Source organism: Pyxicephalus adspersus, chromosome 1 (assembly GCF_032062135.1).
Source record: "Pyxicephalus adspersus chromosome 1, UCB_Pads_2.0, whole genome shotgun sequence".
Taxonomy (NCBI): domain Eukaryota; kingdom Metazoa; phylum Chordata; class Amphibia; order Anura; family Pyxicephalidae; genus Pyxicephalus; species Pyxicephalus adspersus.
Genome location: NC_092858.1, coordinates 29,486,231 through 29,500,621, shown reverse-complemented (window position 1 = coordinate 29,500,621; position 14,391 = coordinate 29,486,231). Strand labels below are relative to the sequence as shown.

The 14,391-nt window shown below is 37.5% G+C and overlaps 1 protein-coding gene across 1 annotated transcript in view; it reads left to right on the top strand.

Moving 5' to 3' along the window:
• Positions 1–13,943: 13,943 nt before the first annotated feature.
• Positions 13,944–14,391, top strand: part of SGCG (sarcoglycan gamma) — a gene marked incomplete in the record, with an annotated part of 119,838 nt that continues 119,390 nt past the window's right edge. The window contains 1 exon segment of the mRNA XM_072404950.1: positions 13,944–14,131. Coding sequence (XP_072261051.1) covers positions 14,084–14,131 — 48 coding nt within the window.

The following is a 14,391-nucleotide window of genomic DNA, read 5'->3' as shown; positions in this document are numbered from 1 at the left end:
ACCATACAATGACCATACAAATTTTATTATTTAAAAAAAAGTAAAAAAAGGTTAGACACCCGCAGGGTCAAATCACTTTTACCAGTAAGCATAACAACTAGGCATGCAGAAAATAAGTGTTCTCCTAAAGGACATGAGTAAATGGGAACTGGTGTACACAAAGCAGTAAGCTGAAGGGCAAAGTAGATTTGTTCACGTTATACGCTTGCCGGGATTCAGTAAGCCTATCTTCATAAGGTTATTTCATGTCTACGGAACAAGAGGCAATCTGATGTGCAACACTTTCTACTCTACAGCTGCTTGTCTAACCTGAAATAATGTTTTACTGTACTGAATGTACTGTAAGAAAAGAATATAGATTTACTGTATTCCTTAAACTATTAATTGCATCTCCTTTAAAATCACCACCATATACGGTACATATGAAGTTACACTGTTTTGCATTTTAATGGTGAGTTTTAGGTGAATGTGGGGCACAAATGTCACCAACCTAAAATATTAATGGTCCATTTTCACTTTGCAATTCAGGTGTTTGTGTTAACAGATATGCATGAGGATTAGGCATTGTATTGTATGTTATTAAATGTAAAGCAGCCAAGTTAGATAAACATTTTGGAATCGACATAAAATTGGACAGCACCATTTTTTTTTCAAGCGCAAAGCCCTGGAACACAGGTAATCGTGCACTACAATGCATCCATATATGAGATGGGGTGCCATTGACAATAACCTAATAACTTTGCAGTAACAAACACGGTTACACATGCATTGTTGCAATATAGAGTATGGAATTGGCTCTAAGGTTTAAAAAAATAGGATAAGCACTTAAACTTGACTTGGCAGTACCCGTGCCTTACATGTTTTCTATCCAAGAATATAGTATTGGAGCAAAGTCATTTAGATATACTGCAGTACTTTTCTGGTAACAAAGAATGAAGTGCAGAGCAATTAGAGTAATGATCTCACTAGTCCGCTGCTTCTCTTTTCACTGTTCAATTACAGGCTAGCGGAGGGATAGTACATTGTATTTGTAAACTGAAGTTTATTCTGCTATAGTTTTGTCTACCCTACAGTTTCCTTTCTGACTTTATTAATATACTTATGACACTTTTTAAATAAAATCTTTCCATTTACAATACATACCTTATTTTAGAGGCAACAGTTTCAGTGCTTGTCCGTACAATGCAGGTAGATCATGACTGGTGTGAGGGGTTGGCAGGGTGCTGTACAAAGCTTCCTGCCTTAGATACACTGCCCTAGGTAATGCCCAATGTGATGGTGAGCCTTCATGAACAACATGAAATAATTGAAACATAATGAATAAAAGTTGTGGGACAGTAAGGGTGGAGAGGATAGGATAAGATGATATCTTCCAGCCAGGAAATTATGTGAGCTTTCTAACTTGCTGGAGATTTAAATGCATGTAAGGAGCTGATTCTGGCAGTGAAATCAAACAAATCAATTTCAGTACAACTGCACAAGTCAAAAGTGGATTTGTTTTGGCAAGACAAAAAATCAGGCCCCCAGACTGGCAGTGTGGTACCAAAATATTGTGTAAAACTTTGGACTAAAGGAACAAAACCCTTTGGCATGTAAAACAGTTCCCATACATGTGTATATTTGCATTTGTGTTCTGGAGCCCAGCTTTAAAGAACTAAACTCTGGGGGATATGGCCGAAAAAGGCAAAAAGAGGTCAAATAACAGCTTTGCCTGTAGTCCCTTTGTTGCTGGTTATCCCCCCTCTACTGACTTACCATGGCTTGTCTTGTACTATGTGTATGTGGAGTTGGCTATTTAGGTAGAGGTAGACTTTATTTACTCATGTCAGAGCCTCCAGCAATGAGAGCAGTTAGCAAATCAACTGTGATTTCAGCCTTTCTTACCATTTCCTGACACTAGCAGTCAGAGGCAGCAATGCCCTACATTAAATAGCTTCCTTAGCAGAGCACATTTTGACCACTTTTAGCAACCAATTCACTTTTATTCTGTTTTCCCAATCAATCAAATTTTCTTTGCCTAGTATGGACACTTTTGCAGGAATCTTTGGACTACCACCATAAATTTAAATAGAATGTAATTCTATTTCTATAACATGCAGACCACAATGAGGTTATTGTTCTATTAATTTTAAAAAGCAACCCCATGCAGCACATTAGAATGGACATTTTGCTCATGATAACAATTATTCGTTTTAATGTGTTAGGTGAGGAAAAAAGAATAACACCTGTTTTTAGGATTTAATTGGCTGCCTTAATCCAGTTCACTTAACCCAATGCCTTTTGTAAAGGGATGTCTTACTACAGATGCCCAGTATAAGAAGAAGGCTTGCTTGGTATGTTGGCCAAATGCAATTGGATTCAAAGGGCGTTATCTCATTATCAGGGCTCCTCATGATTATTAGAGATTCCTGGGTAATTAATTCCTCTGGCATACAGAGTTTAAGAAATTCTGCCAGCTTAGTATAGAAACTCTTCCTACTAGAAGAAGACCTAACATACTTATCTTGTTTTGAAAAGTCACTGCTTTACTGTTGCACTGCAAGGATTCCAGTTGGTTTTGGTCCAGTATTAACATACAATCTAGCACAAGAAACCCAAGTTCATAAAAGGATCACACACTTAAAATGATGTGAATTCTTGCAGTGGGTGGACAGAAGCGAGCCTGCAGCATTTTAAGACACTGGCCTCCGGAAAGGTACATATGTTGTCTCCTTTCAGCGGGCATCCACTGTTTTCTAGGAAGCTTTTCTCCATGCAAACAGCTAAATACACATATAAAATACATTTCTGAAAGTTAATGGAAAACCTGGTCCTACGTACACAGCTGACCGACCCAATGTAGACCCTATATGGTGGGAGATCTTTCTACTAAATGACAGACAAGTTGTAGAGAGGCAGGAGAACAGCAAGCAATGTCCTTTTTCTACAAAAATTAACAAATCAGATGGGGCCAGTGGCGGATGTAGCCAATAGTGGGCTCCTGTGCAGAACTTACTTGGGACTCCCGTGGGGGACATTTTTGGGTGAGGAGGGTTTTGGGCCCTCGTACAGTGGCTTTCTTTGCACCTTCCTATGTCCGCCTCTGGATGGGACCACAATACTTTAATCATTTACACCTAATTTGGGTGAGGAGGGTTTTGGGCCCTCGTACAGTGGCTTTCTTTGCACCTTCCTATGTCCACCTCTGGATGGGACCACAATACTTTAATCATTTACACCTAATTTTTTGAAGAACTTTAACAATCACTTAAGCTACTGACTTAAAATGCGTAAATGAAAGAAACAACTTTTTAACTAACAACTTTATATTCATACAAGAAAAGTAGAAATTTATTGCACAGAAAATATATCACTATGAAAACCAGCATTTAGCAGTAATGTTTAGAAACCCTTATTGAATGTAATGTCATTTTGTTCATTGATTAATCTGGTTTATGTGACAGTTCCACTTCCTTCAGTGAGATGAAACCATTGTATGTCGTCTGTGACCTTTCTTCACCTCCCTCTTCTTTCCTAGTAACGGGATGGAATTTATTATTAGCAGTCACATAACAATGTAGGTTGGAGGAGTTCTGAAAGGGGACAAAATGTACAACAGCAATATTACAGAGGACCGAGCTTCCAGCAATGCAAGCAAAATGTGGATAGAACTTAAATAGGTTCTCAAACGGCTGGAATTCCATGAACAGCTTCATATATCTTCTATCCTTATATCTTTATAATGCTGAATGTGATAAGGGGTTCCCAGGTTAGGAGTTAACTGTAAAGCTATTGATTAAGGAAGAATGGGATCAAGGTAAGGTATTGCTTTTTGGCTTTGCATTGTCTAACTTGTTAGGAGGAAGAATTTTGAACAATTGTGCTGTGTCCCTGATTTTTTACAGGAGCATGAAGGTTGTATTTCCACCCACTAAACATTTCCAGACCCTGAGCCATGTTCCTGCCTAGTTTGCCTTGAGGATTATCTAGCTCATGGATCCAGGCAGAGCATCACCACAATTTCCTTGAGTATGAGAATTTTAGGTATAAGATTTGCCGGGACAACAATGTCACCCATAAACACTAAAATAAGAAATCCAATTAATTTACTGAACCGCTGAGGTCCAGGACAAAGCATGGAGGGTTATTGGTTATAGAATTGGATTTATTGGTACAATAAACTGTACACATGGAGCAGAACACAGCCTAAAAAAGCAGAACTTGCAGAGCATATTCAGACACCATAGCCAAATGAAAATCACTTGCATAAAATAACAAATTCAAAGTAAAACAGGACTGAGAGAAAATTAGCACGAGGAACCAACTGGCAGGAAAACCTACTGTAATGTATCAATGTGTAATGTGGCAACAGAACTTAATCATGTCTCTATAATATTACAGACATAATTCAAAGGTCATCAGGAGTACTTTCTTCCCTAAAAATGGCCAATGTACCGCTGTGTCCCTGACTTGCTTTACATCTTCACTGCTGCTCTTGCCTGTGCACTTCTTATTGAGCTAAGTGGGGAAGTGTACAGTGAATAGAAATTCTCAGAAATAAGCTTAGATAAAATATATGGTAAGGAGATCAAAGGAGTGTCCAAGAAAATTTATTGTGCAAGAATGTTTACACTAGGATGCAACTGTGCAATGGTGGTAAGAAGGGGCTAGACCAGGCATGGGTAAAATACAGCCCGCGGGCCGTATACAACCCAATACAGTTGTTCATCTGGCCCTTTGGGTGTTCCACGGCTCTGGCCGGTGCCAGCCTGAGCAGGGTCAGGAGAAGGACTCTAAAAGCCCTTCTGGAAGCACTGTAGAAACACATCTACAATATGCAGCGCAGTCAGCAAAGCAAGTGGAGGAGATGTCTTTGGCAGTCAAAGGGTTAATCTAAAAATCACTGAAAACCTATACATCCCCTTTTGTATCCAACTCAGTCATGCATGTTGTAGATTATGGTCTGGAGCCAGAATTGCATCTGATTGAAATCCCTGCATACACGCTTAATAAATGTTGTTTAAAATAACCAATACATAATCAGACAATAATGTCTCCAAAAATGTCTACCAATGGGAAATATCTTCTGGCAATGATCTGAAATGCTCACGTGTGAGTATAGATTATATTCACCCATAAACAATCATTCAGCACTGTATGCATTAGCTGGCAGAAGGAAGGGGAGGACACTCACTACCCATTTTACTAAGTACACCTTGTTAACGCAAACATCTAATCAGCCAATCATAGCGACTTAATAAATTTAGGCATTTAGACATTGTGAAGAAGACAAGGTGAGTTTCAAACTGAGCATCATAATAAGGAAGAAAGCTGATTAAAGTCACCTTGTATGTGGCATGGTTGTTGGTGCCAGGTGGGCTGGGTATTTCAGAAGCATTGGTTCTTTTAGCAAAAACGGAGGTCATGCTGTAGGACACAAGGAAAGACTACTAGTTTAACACCAGTAGACTAGTAAATATTGGTAATTCACATAGGGAAATGTTTTTTTTATAAACTACAGAGATAAAAATTAGCCTGTTATATGTGTGCTATATTTTAAATATTCATATGCAAATAATAAAGATGGTGCTCAACACCCCAATGGAACAGTCTAGGTTCCAATCAGCAATACCAAAATTCCTCTAGCCAGTCCTATTTGGTGAAATACCCAAATTGTAAATACACATTATAACCATAACAATTAATCTGCCTTTAGAGGCCTTTAGAGATTGACTGAGAGCCTCCCTATTTATCTGTATCAGCAACGATATAACAATCCACCTTGTCTGGCTATTGCATATCTACTCTGGAAGTATAAAGTCTTTTTCCTATACGGCATTCATTACTCTTTTGCTTGTAGTGATATAGATCCTAGACATGAGTTCTATCCCCACTATCATGGTGTTAATCTTAAAGACACCTGGCCCCATAATCTTTTTATATAATACAGTAAAACCCAGTTACAAACTGGGCACTTTGGCCTTACTCCAGGCAGGGGGTCACTAACCTATGACCTTCCTTTCATCAATAATCATAAGTAGATTACTGATTCAACATAAATAATATTCTAGGAAGAGTTCTTTCCATGTTTTAAGTGGCATTCCTTGTTTATCTACCTATAAGCTCCGCACAAGGGATACTGACCGTACATGTCTCCTTAAATCCCCTGAGGAAGCCTATTTGGTGAAACGTGTAGGAAGCCGAAACTATTTAGTTGATGTAAACCAAAATATCGTGTGAATTTGTTAACAAGAGCCATGTGTTGTAACATACGAGCACAGTACCTTTTAGATGAGGAACAGTATTTTAGATGAGAAACTATTTCAGCAGATCTCTATTTAGCTTAGGCTAAATTTATGTGAAGTAATCTTTTGTTTTTTTTACATAAATGCCTTTAAAAGCCTGTCTTTCCTTTTGCCTCTTCTTTTAAAAAAAATTACACATTATAACCTACAAAACAGTTTCTAAACTGCCTGCCTATGTCTAAAATCCAAAACATTTTAATAATCACAATTCACATCCTAAAATAAATAATTACATGCATTCATCAGAGATTGTAGATCCCAACATTTTATAAAGTTTTATTGGATTATTTTATTCTAGCATTACTCCATAATCTGTGCTACTTAAAACATGTTGAGATTCACTGTGGTCCTTGCTCAGCATTACAACAATGCAATGGCAGCTTTCTCTTTCTATGAAAACCGATTGATTTGCATTGTAAAAGGCAAAAACTGCAGTCTTGCAATGGTCATTTATAGACTGAAGGAACAAGAATGGTATTCTTCTAACTATAGTTTCTATCATATCCTTCAAGTCACTTCCTCTACAGGTTATAAATGCACAATATATTAATGATTGCATGAGCTGTCAGTATGGTGTTCTGCTGAGCTCTGCAAACAATTGCATTCTTGCTGTATTAATGAACTCATTTGAACTCATCATGAAAACATTTGGCACGTACAGTTGCCCACTGTGAACACTCGTTCATGGTTAACCATTGAATTGCATCAATTTTTTTTCTGACATCTGTCAGGCCTGGAGCAAAGCTGGATTAGGAACAAATAGGAAAGGTTCAAGTTTGGGCTCCAATTTCAAGCAGCACTGTAAATAGGTGTCAGAGTCAAAAAACGTTTAGGCTTTTTATATGCAAAAAAATGACATTTAGGATGTAGTTGTGATATGCCAAGCATGTGTAGAAAGAATTTGCAATATTTTTCATACAGCTGATCAGCAGTTTTGCTTATAATTAAAGCATTTTCTATTCTTTTGGCTAAATATTGGCAGGTTGTAATTGGAGCAACTCAAATGCCTATTCAATTAAATATATCATGTGCTACAACCATTGATTTCCACTGATAGCAATAAAAGAGAAAAAAACATTTGGAATAAGTAAATGAAATGTCTTGCTTCAGAGAGAGACCTGGAATCTGTAAATGGATCTTCCCATTCATGGGTCCCCATGCTAATGGAAATAAATGTATGCTCCATATTTGGCAGTTAGTGGCATGTAATGATGTGTACTGCTAGCTATCTGACTGGCTCTGATCACCATTGGCAGAAACCCAGCAGTTGTCAATCATGTACTTGCCATGACAGCTATGACATGGTGATCGCTGGGGATGAGCAATATGACAATGATATTCAAGTCAAGAATATAGGTTGTTGAAAATACATGCAGAAATTTGGCTTACTATTAATTCAGTCTACCTGTACTGAAGGCTATGACTGGTGACTATTCAACTTAAAGGTGACCTAATCTTAAACAAAAAGTCACTAAAAGGTAGTGATAATGCAATGTCTCTTTTGCCCAAAAATAAAACCCTGTCTCCTGGTGGCATTTTGTCTCAGCTCTACACCGTAGAGCAGTACAGTGCATGCAAAGTATGTAATGTATCCAATGGCTAAAGAGCATCACCGCGCGCTCTATAGTCTGCCATGGAGTCAATGGTGAAGATGGTGGCTTCCTCAAGGCCTGACCTGTCATTGTTGCAGGGCTGCTACAAACAGGTAAGTCTGTGCCATAATACAGCTCACCCCCACCAAATAATACAGTTCATGTTTAAAAAGCCCCTGATAATGTTGTCACCAAATTTGCAAGTTCCCACTGCTTCCTTCTCCCCCAAGTTTTGTCTGTAAATCAAATTTATTGTTATGTCAGAAATACACTTGTTGAATAGTGCCTGTCATTCTCTTATTCCTTCACTGGAATGCGCTGTATTTGTTTTCATTTGCCATAATAAATTCAGCTTTGCAATCAACTGCAAAAGTTAGTTACTGTAGTCTTCAATGGAGATTCCATGTAACAATAAAGAAACTGAAATTGTAGTGTAACTGGTTTTGACAAAATTTAACTGAATCCAAATCATGACAGTCAACCCTTGTGATTACAAGAGGTTGATTGTGAACAAACCTGAACCATTGCAGCGGCCACTGTATTTTTCTCGTGTTCTGCACACAAAAAGAATAACTGTTTTTTATGTTGTTTAAAAAATAATAGGATTTAGAAAAAAATATGAAAATAAATAAATATTTTCAAATTTTTTTATTTTTCAGCCTATAATTCAAAACCCTAATTGTATTAAATCAGTGTATCGAATAGAATCAGGAAGGATTTTTTCCCCTGTAGGATCAAATTGAAGCCAGAGTTTTTTTGCCTTCCTCTGGATCAACTATGTCTATAGGATTTTTATCTGGGATATGTTTATTTCCCTAGTGGTTGAATTTGATGGACCTGCATGGATATTTTCAACCTAACTGACATGATGTAACCATGTAAATCCTTATGTACTTAAAAAATGTAAAAACTAATTAGGTGTTAAAATTACCCATAGAGCTATTGTCAACTAAACTGATGCAGCTAAATTTGGTGTGGTCATCTTTGTATCAATGACCCCTAATTACAAAGGGGTTACCCCTCTCTATACCCCTTTTATTTTTCCATATTTGTTCACACCTACCAGTAATAAAAGGGTCCTAGTAGTACCAATAGTAGTTATTACTCCCAGGACTTTGTAACAGCTTAGACATTTTGTTCTATCCATTTCCTGTGCCGGTCCACAACTTAATCCCTGAGATAATTTGCCAGTGCCTTCTATCTAATGTTTGCTTTCAGTTGCACTGCCAATGCTTCAGGAATAAATGCTGAACCAATTAAATATATTAAAATTGATCACAGAAGCCAATGGCATAGCTTGGTGTGCAATGAAGAATGTGATTATTTTGGTTGACTTGATTACAAGTATTCATCCCAGTAATTGTCTTTCTTTTTTTTTTCTTCTTTTTTCTGAATCTTTTTCTCGGCCATTGTAGGTTGCATTAAATTAATACAGCTGAGGAATTATTTTTGCATTTTCATTTAAGGCAAAAAAATGTAAATTTAAAGGAAGTAATTCTTTATCCACTGTACATCATCGTGTCCTGATTTATAATGATTCCAAGTAGCAAGGTTAAAATATTGGCACCACTGGGTAGAGAAGGGAAATGACTTGTACTTTAAGCCTCACATCCTAATCAAATATCAAATCTTTCAGCTTCTGTTTAACATTATTGTTCAAATGTTAGTACTAACCATACAGCACAGAATTCTTCAATCTAAAGCAGTTTTTCTTGACCTTTATGACATGGAGGAACTCTTCAAATAACTTTAAGGTTTTCAGGGAACCCCTGCTACAATTACTATATCCACAGCTTACAGTACATTAATGTGGTGGTCAGTGGAAAGAATGTCATCCTTACAGATAGCCAAAAAGATCATCGGTGTCAGTGGTAACTAACCTGAGAGGTCCAAATTCCTCATTGCTCAAGGAACCCCTTGCAACCTCTGGAGGAACCCTGGTTGAGAAACACTGAATGTTCATATTTATATATTCATTCATGCAGTCGATCAGAAAGCTTTACCATATTCTCAGTGTGCATTACATCCTAACAAGATAACATAAATGAGACTTTTAAGACATAAAACTTTGAACCATAATTCACATTAAATGCCTGCAAACTTTATTAAACATCCAGTTTTTAACCATCATAATAAAATAATAGCCTCCAAGGTGAAGAAATAAAAGTAATATGGTCTCAAAGAGTTCTAACTCAACGCGTTTCACAGACAATAGAGTCTGCTTCCTCAGGAGCTACTATGAAAGCTAAAGATGAATAATAAACATCAAAACAAGAAAAACAATAAACCATCATACAAGCAACATATAGACATACAAAGATATTGATATTAGCTAAGTACAATTTAACTTATCACTTACAATTCCCATCATGGAGACAAAGAATCCATGCAATGCAGTTCCTTCAATTGTAGCTACTTGGCAATACACTGGGTGGCTGCAGGAAAGGCACATTCTCAGTGTGAAAATGATTGCTTATTAACTGCACATTCTAAGGACCCTTTAGACTTTGGGAACTGTAAAATATGCAGCCAATTAGAGGATCCATGCATGGAGAAAGTTTTCAGACTTCTTTGCAGGCTAAATGTTAGCAAGTCACAATAAACCGAAATATAATAGAAACTTCAGAGGAGATCATTCTATTGGGTTAAGGCCACAACCACACAGCCATTTGGCTCCCAGGTAGTACCTATCAGTAGTCTGGCTCTAGCCCATCAAAACAGGCGTTGATCTTCTGTGCTCTGTACAAAGCGGAGGCTGTTTAGTTAGAAAGGTGAATGTTCATGTTGTGGGGGTGGGGAGAGTTAAAGCAAAAATAAATCTTTTAAATTTTGACCAGTTACATCTTTTATTTGAGAAGAGACAGAGGATGTCCCATCTGCAATCAAATAACCTTACCTGCCTGATAGCATTTTTTAATTGCACTCACCTGTCTGCTCCAGAAACACCATTGTTACCCAATCCTCTTCCTGGTAATCAGTGATCTTGATTAGCCGGGCATGTGAGTGCTAGTTCATTACCTGGCACATCTCTGCATGCAAAAGCACAACTCAGTATATTACAAGAAGTAGATTGTGAAACAGCAAGTAAGCATGTTTTATTGCGGAAGGGGCTTCTCCTGTCTCTTCTGCAATAAACGAATGCCTTTTCATAATTTTTAAGTATGGAATTAAAGTTCCACTTTGAATTCTGTGAACCTGTGTGCTTTGAATATCCAATTATATTCTTTAAAAACCTTTTTTTTGTTCTTTTTTATGCACTTGATAGGGCATTACACATAAAATAAATGTTAATTTTTAAAGTCTAGCTTGAATATGATGATATAAACAAAGCTCCATAAAATAATGTTCTGCTTTTCCATTAGATTGGAATTTCTCAAATGGATAATATGTTCAAAGGAATAATGAAATTTTAAGTGTGCACACGTACAAAATGACTGTAGTTCACTTTATATTTGTGTAGTACATTAAATAACCACTGCAGCTGCATGTACTTTTCAGTCTTTTACTGCACAACAACGAGATTCATTTAGAAGAGAACTGAAATATTATTGGCCCTGGGCACCAATTGTGTGAGGTGTCCCTGAATTCATATCACTATATATATATATTCATATGAACTCATATCACCCCTAATTCATTTTCTGAACAGTTTAACATTTTCACACAAACAGTGATATGACCTGATTACTGAATGGAAATGTAGACAGAATAATAATAAATAAAAAATAAAAACATATTAATAAAGCACAACAGCTCATAGTTTATGTATTTGCATAAATGCATAATACAACAATACCATTATAAAATATATTATTATTAGTTTCACTTTTATATATCTAAATGAAAACTATGTCCATTTAATTACACAAGATACATAACAGAGAGAGAAAGAGAAGTGCGAAAAAGAGAAAGTGATAAATAGAGAGATAGATATGCAGATGAACAGATTATGGGTAGTAGTTATGAGAATTTATGAGTCTGGTTTGCTGCAGGATTGCCATGCTGCATAGAAAATAAATAAAATAAATTGTTCATCAGAGAGGGGATCCTTTACTGTGACAAGACTGAAAATCCAATGATTTGCTTGTTGGATATCTTAATGATGTGTGTATTTTATGTAAAAAGCATGGGTTGACATCTTAACTTGACAGACGCTTTCCAAGAATTGATCAAAGGGTAGCCAAGGAAAGGGGGAGCAGTGATCACATACCTCCCTGCTAGTCCATACCAGGCCCCATGCTTTCCCCTTAACATTGGGGGTGGGGTACCATATTGAGGGACATGGCCCTCTCCCCACAGCCTACACCACGGATGTGAAGGATTTGTTAGAAGTTCTCATCATGAAATTTGGAAATCTTTTTAAATATCTTTAGATAGCCGTCACGCCTGGAGGGACATACATAAATACCCCTTACCCATTCCCCAAAAGAGTTTAATAAAATTAAGCACCATCCAATAATACTTTATTGAAAAACACAACACAATAATTACTGATTTATAAAATAATGTTTTTCATTGTTCCAGAATTAAATTCATATCATTCACATCTGATGTAATCCCAGCATCAATCATGATGACCCCATGGCTGACTATATTAGCCACTCACATTACTGCTGCAAACTTACAAATACTCCGATTGCAGTAACAGTGCAGGGAATCCTGATGACCAGATTCCATCAGTGACATCACCCGACATTCCCAGGGACATTACTCAGTGCAGGGCACCTGTCATTGGCCCCTCAAGTTAGCTAACATGGTTGTGTGGTGCATTATGGATAAGACAGATTGTCCTGGTGAATCTGATAAAATATTAATGAATCTAACAATCAGTGAACACGGGGGATGTGACTAAAACACAATAAATTATTATTATTCTTAAACAGTGTTTATATAGCGCCAACATATTATGCAGCGCTGTACATTAAATAGGGGTTGCAAATGACAGATACAGACAGTGAAACATGTGGATGAGAGGATCCTGTGTTAACTTGATGATAGATAAATAAAGAAAGTAAGAGATCTGGATAAACATGATCCCGTGATTGATGATTCCTGATGAAACATGATTCCTGATCCCGTGAGGCAATCAGATGTTCCCTGGAACCCTGGATATTCTGTGCTTCTGGAAAAGCATACAAATATTATATTATTTTCTGAAACTACTTCCTGAGGGAGCCGATTCCACATTTTCACAGACCTTACAGTGAAGAATCCCTTCCTTATCTGGAGCTTAATATAAATAATATGAACAGAAAAAGAAACATGGTATAATAAATATTATACATAAATAAAAATAAGTAAACATATTATAATAAATATTGATAAATGTCCTTATTGTGGGGGTTGGGAAATTGAAAAGTGCAGGTTCCCTTGTAGTCATATTGTTTTTTCTTTAATAAGAAAAGTATATCTCCGGTCAAAATAAAAAGAACATATATGTGGTGCATCTCCATATACATTTCCATATACATGCAAATAAAGAAAAACATTGAATCGTTAGATTTTGAGCCCCTTTGAGGGACAGTTAATGATATAATAATGGTGGGGGGGATATATGTATATGTGTGTGTATCTCATGGCAGGAAGGGTCTCTTTCCTTGGGCATCCTACAGAAACCCTGTAACATTTGTCATTCCCTATGCAGATCTTTGAATATCAGGTCTCACTAGTACACCAATGTCATTTATCATGTCTTTGCCAACCTCATATAACACTTTTAAAAAAAAAAGTACTTTCACAATATAGAACCTGGACTATTTTTACATAAATTATCCCAGAAATATTCCAATGAGACTGATCAGTGCAGAGACCACTTATAATGGTCTAATGTTTTCCATCCCCCCAGGCAGTCTGGGCCCCTCCCTCTTCTCTCTCTGTACTGTGATCTCCTATGATCACAATGTAGCCGATTGATTGACACATGAGCGGCAGCACCACCTAGCGGTTATATTGCGGTGCAGCAAGGAGCATGCACATCTAAAGGGATGAGAGTGCTGCGCGCTGTGATGTCGGGCTCCTCTCACTCATCATGACTCCCTACTACAGCTCTGTGTGTGCTCCCTGAGCCGCGGGATCATTCCCTGATGGCTGCTGCTTGTGCCATCATCATCCAGGAGGAGACAGAGGAATGAGTCCCTGACAGGGGAGGACTGGGGAAAGTTGCCTGGATGAAGCCCAGCCAGTCCCGGGATCGGCATTCCTCTGGGAATGAATTTACACACAGATACAATTTCTCTATCAGGATCGGGACATCAGGTGAGAAGGAATGATTGTATAACTTTACCTGCAAGTCTCAGGTGTGTACTTACTGCTGGGTACTAACTGCTAGCTGCCATGTACTTACCGCTGGGTACTAACTGCAGGGTGCCATGTACTAACTGCTAGGTGCCATGTACTTACTGCTGCTTACTGCTGGGTACTAACTGCTAGCTGCCATGTACTTACTGCTGGGTACTAACTGCTAGCTGCCATGTACTTACTGCTGGGTACTAACTGCTAGGTACCATGTACTTACC